Here is an 11,810-nt window from a genome sequence, read left to right on the forward strand (position 1 = left end):
ATTTTTAATATTTATTTTTCAGTTCTCGGCGGACACAACATCTTTGTTGGTATGTGGTGCTGAGGATCGAACCCGGGTCGCACGCATGCCAGGCAAGCGCGCTACCGCTTGAGCCACATCCCCAGCCCCCTCTTAAATGTTTTAAATAGCAGAGAGTGAATTATCAAGGGCAAACTTACAAAGGGCTCAAGTTGTAAATGCCCTGAAAATTTACAGAAGGGAAAATTTTATGTCAACTTCCAAAGACTTCCTGGAGAAGGTGAAGATGAAGTGAGGTGGAAGAGGAGAAAAGAAAAGAAAGGGAGAAGGTATGAGAGTGAAGCAACATAATACACTGCCCACACTTATGTCAGGAAGTAAATTCAATACATATTCACACTAGGGTAAATTTAGGAGATCATATACTAAGTTTAGCACACAACCTCTGGAACATTGTAGAAATGGATCCTAGGTCAGCTACCTTCTAACCGTATGACTTTGTACAATTACTTAAGCTCCCTGTGCCTAGTGTCCTCATTTGAAAAATGAGAATAATAAGGCCTGTGTCATATTGGTTTGGTTATCTGGCAGAGCTCTTCCCTTCTTATTCTGAAGAATTCTTTGGACTCTTAGGCTAGACTAAATGGAAAAACATGCCCTGAACAGTCGGAGTTAAGTAAAGGCACATTATCTGATTCTGGCCAATAGCTATAGCCTCCAAGAACTTTGGCTTTTGATCAAGAGATGCAGAGATGAAAGGATGATCAGAATTTATTCATAACAGGTTCTATCCTCTAGTGCAGCATGTAAGTCATGTAGCACCAAGGACCACGTTACCCTGATTAGATGGTCCCCACTGAAAAACAATCATGCTTCCTATTTCTTGATCTTCAGTGAGTGTCTTAATTACTGCTCATTGTTCAATCCTGTTCTTCCTTTCTTCAGCAGATGCTGTAAGTTTCTTATGTTCTTCTAATTAATAGCACTTTAACTTAAAATAGCCATGAGCTATTTCTGTAACTTTTAACCAAAAGATTCCCAAATGATATCACACACACAAACATGTGCCCACACAAGCTTACTCATTCCTTCAGCAAACATCAATTGAGGTTTTTCTGCCAGACTCTACTCTAAAAATGAAGATAGGGTACAAAATGAAATAAATCCTATGGCAACTAGAAGCAACTGGAGGAGGAGTAATTTGGGACAGGAAGATGATGTTTAGGATATGTTGAGATTAAAGTGTGAGACATCCAAGAAGAAATATTTAGTAGACGTTTAGATACCCTTTATTGGAACTCAACAGATATCTGTGCTATAGATAAATATTTTGGAGTCGTTGGCTTCCATGGAATGGATCAAGCCATAAGGAAGGAAAGAGGATAGAGAGACAGATCAAAATGTTATTGGGGAATGGAAGGAGGAGTGCTAACGTTTAATGTGGTGACACACACCTGTAATCGCAGTAACTCAGGAGGCTGAGGCAGGAGGATAAAGGATTCAAAACCAGCCTCAGCAAAAGTGAGGTGCTAAGCAACACAGTGAGACCCTGTCTCTAAATAAAATACAAAGTAGGGCTGGGGACGTGGTTCAGTGGTCAAGTACCCCTGAATTCAATCCCTGGTACCAAAAAAAAAAAAAAAAAAAAAAAAGATAGTGCAATATAAAAAAAGGAAGAAACCCAGAGGTAAAAGATGTGCAGTGGAACCCACAGGAGAAACTTTCAATAAGGAGGTTGTCAAGCAGGGCACAAGCCTGTAGACCCAGCAACTGGGAAGGCTGAGACAGGAGGATTGTAAGTCCTAGGCCAGCCTGGGCAAGACTTTGTCTCAAAAGGTGGGTTTGGGAATGTAACTCAGTAGAGTGTTCCTGGGTTCAATCCCCAATACTGAAAAAAATATATAAGAATTTAAAAATCTAAATTTGTAGGTGTTGCTGAAGAGATGACAAAAAGACTCTGCCTCTAAACATGTTGTTGTTGTTGTTGTTTTCTTAGCAAACTCCTGGTTTTGGGTGATAGAGTAAAATGGCTTGGCACACTGACTCTGGAGCCAGAATGCCTGTGGTTGAAATCCCACCTCCACTGCTTAATACCTGTGTAATTTTTTTTTTTTGGGGGGGATGGGTAGCTAGGGATTGAACCCAAGGCCTTGTGCATATGAAACAAGCACTCTACCAACTAAGCTATATCCCCAGCCTAATACCTATATAATCTTAATCAAAGTTACTTAACCTCTGTGCTTCATTTTCCTTATCTGCAAAAACGAGGGATGGGAGCAGGTCTGTCCCATGATGTCTACTATGGAAACATTAACTATTATTATTTTCCACTAGATTATCAATCTCCATGAGGTTGAAGTTTTTTGTTTGGTACCAGGGATTGAACCCAGGGGCACTTAGCCATTTAGCCATATCCCCAGCCCTTTTTATTTTTCATTTTGAGACAGGGTCTCACTAAGTTGCTTAGGGCCTCACTAAATTGCTCAGGCTGGCTTTGAACTTGTGATCCTCCTGCCTTAGCCTCCTGAGCCGCTGAGGATTACAGGTGAGGTTGAAGTTTTTCTATTTTGTTCGGGGTCTACTACTCAAAGCCTGCCATGAATTAGATGCTCAATAAAACTTTCAAAAATAAATGAGTAGATTTGGGGTAAAAATGGGAGTTCATAACCCACTTGATTCTAATGTATGAAATATGATTTGTCAAGAGCTTTGTAATGTTGTGAACATCCAATAAAAAATAAATAAATAAATAAATAAATGAGTAGTTGGGGATGTAGCTCAGTGATATAGAGTGCTTGCCCAGACTCTGTGAGGCTGTGGGGCTCAATGCCTAGTACCGGGAAAAGAGAGAGAGAGAGAGAGAGAGAGAGAGAGAGAGAGAGAGAGAGAGAGAGAGAGGGAGGGAGGGAGGGAGGGAGGGGGAGGATGAGAATATGAATGAATATAAATGAGTAAACTGGACTCAAAGAACGAAGCTTAGAAAAGAAAAGCCTTAGGAGATGGACGCTCTTAGGGGCTCAGTGGAGCCCAAATCAGGACTAGACTGAACTACACTGCGGCTAGGGGAAGCCGGCCTGAGAAGTCAGAGGTTGAAACCTTTGGGAGCTGCGGAGGCTCCTCCCCCTGCGGGCGGGTCGCGCCAGCCGGGCGTGCACTAGAGCAAAGCCGAAGCTCCCCTAGCGGGGCGGGGTGGAGTCTACACTCAGGCCTGTCCTCGGCCCACCCCATCCACGCGGGACGGAAGTCTCAGTGCGGCTCTCGACTTCCCGGAGGACGGCGCACCGAGAGCCGGGCCTCGCTCCACCGGGTGGCTGGGCCTAACGTGCTACGGCGCGGGCGGCACGATGAAGCGTGCGGGGACTCTGCGCCTGCTCTTGGACCTTAGCAACTTCAGCGGCGCGGCCCGGCTCCGGGAGTTGCTAGCTGGGGACCCAGCTGTCCGAGTCCGCTGCAGCCCAGACGGCCGCCACCTGCTGCTGCTGCGACCCCCGGGGGCGCCAACCCCGCAACTGCTGGTCGCCGTACGTGGATCCGGCGCGGAACTGGAGCGGGCCTGGCCCGAGGACCACCCTTCACCGCTAGACGCCTTCTTCCTGCCTTGGCCAGCGCGACCCGCGCTGGTTCTAGTGTGGGAAAGTGGCATAACCGAGGTGTGGGGAGCGGGGATGGAGCTTGGCTGGCGACTGCTGCAGAGCACCGAGCTCTGTCCAGGCGGTGAGGCCCGCGTGGTGGCCGTGGCGGCTGTCCGAGGCCGCCTGGTGTGGTGCGAGGAGCTTCAGTCTGGCACTGAGGACCCTATAGAGCGGCCTGCAGCCGCTTTCAACTATCGCGTGTGCGTCAGGACCCTGGAGCCCAGCGGGGAGGCAGGCACAAACCTGGGCCGCACTCGCGTCCTGCTGCACCACTGCCCTCCTTTTGGCCTGCTGGCCTCCCGCAAGGATCTCTTCCTGGTGCCCACTGCCACCACCTGGCCTGGTGTAGCCCACATTCTGCTCATCTGGAGCCCAAGCAAGGGCAAAGTGATAGTGTCTGCCCCATGCCTTGGCCTCTCCCACAGTAAAATCCTGAATCCCAGACAAGGGGACACCTGGGACTTCAGGACCCTGCTCCGGGGCCTTCCTGGGTTGCTGTCCCCCAGAAAGCCATTGGCTGTACATACCTGGGCCCCAGCTCCTCAGGGTCTTCTGTTGCTTGATTTCGGGGGCACTGTGAGCTTAGTGCAGTCCCACGGTGGTACTCGTGCTGTGGGCACCTTGCAGGAGGCACCTGCAGGCCCGGAGGGGTCTGCAGCCCTGGGAATATTCCATGGCACTCTGGCCTGTGTGCTGGGCAACACGTTGGAACTGCTGGACATGAGCAGTGGGCAGCTGCTGGAAAGGAAGGTTCTAAGTACAGACAGAGTATATTTGCTGGAACCTCCAGCCCCTGGCGTGAAGGATGAGGAAGAGATGGATATTGGAGGAGGTCTTCGCATGCTTTCAGCCTTGGGTCTGTTTTGTGTAGGTTGGGAAGCCCCCCAGGGCCTTGAGCTGCCTTCAGCCAAGGACCTGGTATTTGAGGAGGCCTGTATATACTACCAGCGGCGGAGCCTACGGGGTGCCCAGCTCACCCCAGAGGAACTGAGACACGACAGTACCTTCCGAGCACCTCAAGCCTTGGCCTCCATCCTCCAAGGCCACCTGCCACCATCTACACTGTTGACTACACTGAGGGCCGAGCTTAGGGATTACAGGGGTTTAGAGCAGCTCAAGACCCAGCTGGTGGCTGGGGATGATGAGGAGGCTGGCTGGACTGAGTTGGCAGAGCACGAAGTAGCACGCCTGCTGAGGACTGAGTTAACAGGAGACCAGCTGGTCCAGCTCAACACCATTTTCCAAGCCCTTCCTACAGCAGCCTGGGGTGCCACTCTTCGGGCCCTGCAGCTCCAGCCAGATGGAAATGGCAGGCTGAGGTCCCAAGCTCCCCCTGATGTGTGGAAGAAGGTGCTAGGGGATACAACAGCTGGAAAGGAAACACCCAATGGGATACTGCCCCCCTTTGAACTCCTTTGCCAATGCCTTTGCCAGCTGGAGCCACGATGGCTACCCCCATTTGTGGAACTGGCACAGCAGCAGGGTGGGCCAGGGTGGGGGGCTGGAGGCCCTGGGCTGCCTTTGTATCGACGAGCCCTGGCAGTGATAGGTGAGGAGGGGAGCAGGCCTGAGACACTGGAGCTGGAGCTGCTTTTGGGCAGTGGGCGGCCCAAAGCTGTGCTGCAAGCTGTGAGTCAGCTGGTGCAAAAGGAGCAATGGGAGCGGGCTCTGGAGGCTGGCCTGGCCCTTGGCCCCTCCAGCCCCTTGCTTCGAAGTGAGATCTTCAAACTGCTTCTAGCCCAGTTTGCCCAGCACCGCCAGCTCGATGCTCACCTCCCCCTCCTTTGTCGCCTGTGCCCACCAGAACTAGCTCCAGATGAGCTCCTACTTCTACTGAAGACACATCTCCCAGATGAAGTGGGACCTCCTACCCCATTTCCTGAGCCTGGGTCAGAACCCCCTCTCACAGTGGGTTTGCTCAAAGCCCTGCTGGAGCAAACTGGAGCTCAAGGACGGCCCTCAGGCCCAGTTCTAAGCCTTTATGAGGACATCCTATGGGACCCAGGCACTCCACCCCCGACCCCACCTCGGGGACCTATGTCTACCCTTCAGGTATCAGATCACCCAGGACTGGAAGTGTGGGCAACATCTGGACAGGGCCTCTGTGTGACTGACACGGGAAATCATTTGTAGGACACGGTGATCAGGGTAGGGTACCTAGGAGTTAGAGGGGGCCAGGGTAGGACCTCTGTGTGCAATATTCTTCTGTCTTCTGGAGCAATTAAAAAAAAAAAATATATATATATATATATATATATCCAATTTATACATAGTTTGTGTTTTTTGAACAGCTGAGGGTCTCAGAGGGTTGTGGGTTACAGAGGGAGTAGATGAATCTGTATCTCTTGACTGAAGCAGTTACTTTCAATCGTGAAGATAATTGACATTATGAGTATTTTATATGTGCCAGGTACTCTGCTGGTCTTTACATAATCCCTCTTCCTCACTAGAAAAGTACTGATATTTATCGCTATTTTCCAGGTGAAGAAATAGAATCTAGAAAGACTGAATGACTTGACCAAGCAAGTCAACTAGAAAATAGCAGCTGTCACATTTACTTGCCTCACTGTATGGCCCAGTACCTCTGGCCTCTTTGGGCTTGAATCTGCTCCTCATCCCTGAATCAATACTGGACTCTAGACCATGGTAGAGAGTGGACTCGGCAGACCTACACCTCTTTTCCCTGGGACTCTTCCAAGTAAGAACTGTGATGGGCCCTAAGGCCACGCCTGTTTCCCCCAGGATTCCATGAGCAGCCCCTGATTTTAAGGAAAATATGATACAGTCAGAGAGCTACCTCAGAGCCCTCTGAGTCAATAATGAGTCACTGGGAGCACAGCTACTTGGAGGGCCTCACATTTTCACTGACTCCTTAAACCAAGAAATAAGAGCATCTGCAGCACAGATTTCTACTTGTCTGGACTAGATGTCCAAAGACTTCTTGTCCATTTCTACCTGTGACCCCTCTGCCTAGTTCTGGATTAGGGTAGGCCCTGCCACTCAACATCATCCTAGGCCCCTGGCAGGGACTAGGGTAACAACTACCACTTAGCTTTGTCCTCAGCTAGGACCTTAGATTCTGCTCTGCCTCATCCTGGGCTTAACAGTAGATTCAAGTTCATATGGGTCTGTGGATGGTTTTTTAGATTGTCAGGGGGAGAGGAGTAGCCCTACAGTCTTGCCCATGATTATTGTTATTTCCCCAGCCTTGTGGAGGTCCCAAGGTGGCTCATCCGGATGGCCAAATCTGAGATGGCTTCTTAGCCTCACTGAAGTCCTAGAATGACAATTTAGTCTTATCCAAGGCTTGAATGGCCCTTGTCCTGGGACTCAAGCTAGCCTGTCTACCAACACCTGTAGTTCAGCTATTAGCCTTAAAGCTGCTGCTTCTCCCTCAGCTGTCACCTAGCCCCTTCCTAGTATGGGAGGGGTTCCTCCCCTTCTTGGTCTTGAAGCTGGGAAGTTGAAGGTGGCACAATGCTGGAAGCTGTTTTCCTGTTCATGATCCTACTGAAATATGTTTGCTTCTCAGCCTGAGATTTGTCTTGGGCCTCCTGCTGTGCCAGGAGGAGAAGGAATTATACTCAGTGGGCCCCTGGAGGCATAGGGAAAGGGCCAAGCTTTTCTTTGAGGAAATTCCTCTGAGTCACCCATCAGCAAGGCCTCAGCTTGGACACTGCCCAGCCTGGCAGCTCAGAGGGGAGCTGGTGGCCTTGAATGGCTGGTAGCTTTTATTCTACCTTTACAGGCTGCTATTGGATTATGCTGGTCCTTGCTCATCCTCCACCTCCAGTGTGGAGGATGCCAATGATCCCAAACCATACCTTGGGACTTTGTAGAACTCTAGGGTTGCAAATATGGTCTGAATGGGTTTGGGTGGAGCATGTGAGAGGGCCATCAAAGTGATGATTCATTGTGGTCTTCCTGAGTGAAAGTCTGAATAGGTAGATAGAGATCCCAAGTCTGAGGTCTTTGGTTGAAAGGGTGGATCCCAAGACAAGACTTGTGCTCACTTCAGCAGCACATATACTAAAACTAGAACAATACAGAGAAGATTAGCATGGGGTCTATGCAAGGATGACACAGATTCATGAAGCATTCCATAAATTTTTAGTTCATTTATTTTGACTGTGATTTATTTGGAGTGGAGGCTCCTGTTTTTTAAGAAAACGTGTCAGGGCTGGGGATATGGCTCAAGCGGGTAGCGTGCTTGCCTGGCATGCATGCGGCCCGGGTTTAATCCTCAGCACCACATACAAACAAAGATGTTGTGTCCGCCGAAAACTAAAAAATAAACAAAATAAACATTAAAATTCTCTCTCTCTCTCTCTCTCTCAAAAAAAAAAAGAAAGAAAGAAAGAAAGAAAACATGTCAGGTAGGTTGTCTAAAAATAAAGTGGATTTTAAAAAAAAGATGTTGGAGCCTATGGAATGCAAAATCTAGGAACTGAGGTCCTTGACCTTGGGTACCTGAGAAAAGGGTGGCATTCTGGGGCTACAAGTTTTGAGTGGTCCCATTGGCTTAAGGAGGCTGAGTCAGGAAGATCATGAATTTAAAGACAGCCTCAGCAACTTAGCGAAACCCTAAGCAACTCAATGAGACCCTCTCTCTAAATAAAATACAAAAAAAAAAAAAACGCTGGGGATGTGGCTCAGTGATTAAGTGCCCTTGAGTTCAATTCCCAGAACAAACAAACAAAAAAAAAATTTTAGTAGTGGGCAAGGCTTCAGATCCAAGGTCCCTGTACAAAAGAAAGTAGGTTCACATGGAGAACCTCATGGAGCTCAGAGGTGAGGTACAACTGAGAATGCTTTCCTGCTCTCAGGCCTGCCTACAGTCCTCCCTGTCACCTACCCAGGAAACTCAGACCCTTTTCCCTTCTCTACCATCCTACAAGGGTCAGAGGTCAGAGCCCCACCCCTTCTTCCACCTGTGGCCTGAAAAAAAAGTAACAAGGACAATTCCTGCTCTCGTCCCAAACCCCAACCCAGCCTTCTGCCTAAATGTGGCCACCTGTCACTGAGAGTTATAGTAGCTTTCTAATTGATATTTCTATATCCTCAAGTCTAACCTTGATTACCCAGTGTTTTAGTCAGCTTTTTACTGCTGCTTAGAGTCATAGGACCTGTCAAGAACAATTAGAGGAGGAAAAGTTTATTTGGGGGCTCACAGTTTCAGAAGTCTCAGTTCAGAGATGGCCAACTCCATTCCTAAGGGCTAAAAGTGAGGCTGAACATCATGGTAGAAGAGTGTGGTGAAGAAATGCAGCTCAAGACATCACACCAAGCAGCAGAGAAAGAGAAAGATCTCCTCCAGGACAAAATATAAACCCCAAGGGCACACCCCCATGGACGCACCTCCTCCAGCCACACCCTACCTGCCACTCAGTTAATTAATCCCTATCAGGAGATTAATTTACTGATTATGTTAAGGCTCTCATAACTGAATCATTTCACCTCTAAACTGTCTTGCATTGTCTCACATGTGAGATTAGGAGACACTTAAACTATAACACCCAGAGTATTTATAACAGCAAATAGGACTAAGATCAGAATCTACTTCGGTATTCAGATTAGAGGTCAAACTCCTACAAGGGTATTCCTTCCTTTGTGTCTAGTCCTGCCTTTCTTTCCAGTCTTCTTTCCAGCCTTTCTTTTTTTTTTTTTTTTTTTTTTTAAGAGAGAGTGAGAGAGGGGAGAGAGAGAGAGAGAGAATTTTTAATATTCATTTCTTAGTTCTCGGCGGACACAACATCTTTGTTGGTATGTGGTGCTGAGGATCGAACCCGGCCGCACGCATGCCAGGCGAGATACCGCTTGAGCCACATCCCCAGCCCAGCCTTTCTTCTTTGATATTGAGATCACCTAGTTATTTGTTTGTCTTCCTAATTAGCATTCAAGTTCCTTGAGGGCAGAGAACATGGTTATTTGTATTTTTGTAACCTCAGCCTGTATCACAAGGCCAAGTTTATTATAGGTTCAGTTAACGTGGATCTGACTGGTTCCTACTGCCTGGGTGAGAAAAAGGAAATAGGCTCTGGGCTTTATAGATTTTTAGGATTTCCTCCCTTTTAACCATAGACAGACTGACTGTTTGGTTGATATAGACCTGAAACTGATAGAAAGCAGATGGATCTGAAAAAAGAAACAGGCCAGACAGGCGGGATGGTGGATGCCTGTAATCCCAGGACCTCAGGAGGCTGGGGCAGGAGGATGGCAGTTTCAAAGCCAGCCTCTGCAAAAGCGAAGTGCTAAGCAACTCAATGAGACCCTGTCTCTAAATAAAATACAAAATAGGACTGGGGATGTGGTTTAGTGGTTGAGTGCCCATCTTCAATCCCCAGTACCAAAAAGAAAAAGAAAGAAAAAGAAAGAAACAAGCCATCTAGAGCAGTGGTGGGGGCAGAAAAGCCCCCAGGACCATTCTTGGAAGTTGGGGTAGAAGAAAGGAACATAACTGGTACTACCCAGGGCCCCACATCCCCAAACTAGGAGAGAAAAAGGAATAGGAAAGCCTGAATGAACGGAGATGCAGGGAAAGGATGGGCAGCAGAAACTATTGGAAATTGTAGTTGAAGTCAAGCACTAAAAGATTGATCCTCACATTGACTCTGATCCTCAGGGAACCTATCCTTAGGAAGTGTTCCACGTTATACAGTTGCACAAGAGTATGGTTCACACTGACCTGTGATAAGGAAAAAAGAGGAACAGTTAGGCATGGAGGCAGCTCTAGATTCCCAACTCCATAGGGAGCCACCTCACACTGGAATGCTTGTCACACTTACTTCATCAGGATGGGAGTGAGTGTAGTGGTGTGGGAAGGCCTCAAAAATCCTCAGAGTGGCTCCATAATTGTCCAGGGCCATCTCAGCCTCTTCTTAGGCACAGGCTCCCCCTGGTGGTCACTCTTGACACTGCCAGCTCCATTAATCATGCAATTACTACCCTTCTCAAGCAAGGACAGAGGAAGTCTCTAGAGGTAGTAAGTAAATCAAGGTTCTCTGAGGACACAGAGAAGTCAGTAGAGAGTTCAAGAAGCAGAACCATGAAAAGGGGAAGGGATCCAGATCTTGAACTAAGAAAGTTTCATCTAGAAGAAAAGAAACCTGAGCTGCCTGGATTCTTTTCTCCAAGATTGAAAGTGGGGAGGAAGTCAAGGACACAGAAGTTTCCTGGGAGGGCACAATGAGGCCACATTTTCTATGAATTTTAAATACAAGAATGTCAAGACTTATTCAAAAATCAATAAAGTCTTATTTTATGCACAAAATATGAAATGAAGGTGAATCTCCCTTGAATAAGGGAGGGCTAGGGAGGGAGCTTAATGGCAGAGCCCTTGCATAGATAGCATTCCTAAAGACCTAGATTTGACCTCCAGCATCACAATAATTTTTTTTTTTTTTTTGAGAATCACAACTCCAAGGCTAGTGGGCCATTTGAACTATAAGCTGCACTATTATTGTGTGAGACCACAACTTAGCTGGTAAACAAAAATTAAGGTGGGAAAAGAGGCTGAACGAAGCCATAAGGTAAGGGCTGAGGGAACAGAATCACTCACCAGTTATAAAGAAAAACTTAACATTGTTTCTCCCCTAATTCCCCAAGGGAGGGCTTAGGCCTGGTCCTGGCTCCAGAGGTCTCTACACAGGACACAAGCAAGAACAAAGGCAAGGAGAGTTGGAATCAGAGATGCCTAGGATGGAACTGGACCAGGAACAGAGAAGGAGAGGAGATAAATTGGAATGGGGACAAGGGTCTGGAAGGGAAAGGCAAGGAAACGTGTTTGCTCTGAGGAGCAGAGGAGGCTCTCAGTGTAAATGTTGGGAGAAAGGGGCAAAAAGGGTGTCGCCCTGAGATCTCTCACCAGAATTATAGCCAATATATAGAGCCCATAGACCAGCTGGATTAGCTCACATCTCCCAGAAGTTTCTATTTTTCTAGGAAATAGAAGACAAGGGAAGGAGGGGTTTTTTGTTTGTTGTTTTGGTACTGGGGATTGAACTCAGGGGGCACTCAACCACTGAGCCACATCCCCAGCCCTATCTGAGTTGCTAAGCGCCTTGCCATTGCTGAGGCTGGTTTTGAACTTGGGACCCTCCTGTCTCAGACTCCTGGGTTGCTGGGATTACAGGCGTGGGCCACCACGCCCAGCAAAGGAAGGAATTATGAGAAGCTAAGGAAGCAGGAGTGAGATGGTGG

The 11,810-nt window shown here is 47.8% G+C and overlaps 1 protein-coding gene across 1 annotated transcript; it reads left to right on the forward strand.

Moving 5' to 3' along the window:
* The first annotated feature begins 3,131 nt into the window (after positions 1-3,131).
* HPS6 (HPS6 biogenesis of lysosomal organelles complex 2 subunit 3) lies at positions 3,132-5,866 on the forward strand. The gene has a single exon (XM_081268169.1). It carries the CDS (start codon positions 3,324-3,326, stop codon positions 5,742-5,744), a length of 2,421 nt encoding a protein of 806 aa, XP_081124295.1. The 5' UTR covers positions 3,132-3,323; the 3' UTR covers positions 5,745-5,866.
* The last annotated feature ends 5,944 nt before the right edge of the window (positions 5,867-11,810 follow it).

Source organism: Spermophilus citellus (genome assembly GCF_964194105.1).
Source record: "Spermophilus citellus genome assembly, chromosome: 15".
Classification (NCBI taxonomy): domain Eukaryota; kingdom Metazoa; phylum Chordata; class Mammalia; order Rodentia; family Sciuridae; genus Spermophilus; species Spermophilus citellus.

What these genes read in the sequence shown, in the direction of transcription:
- HPS6 (XM_081268169.1), top strand. Translation starts at nt 3,324, where the DNA reads ATGAAGCGTGCGGGGACTCTGCGCCTGCTCTTGGACCTTAGCAACTTC.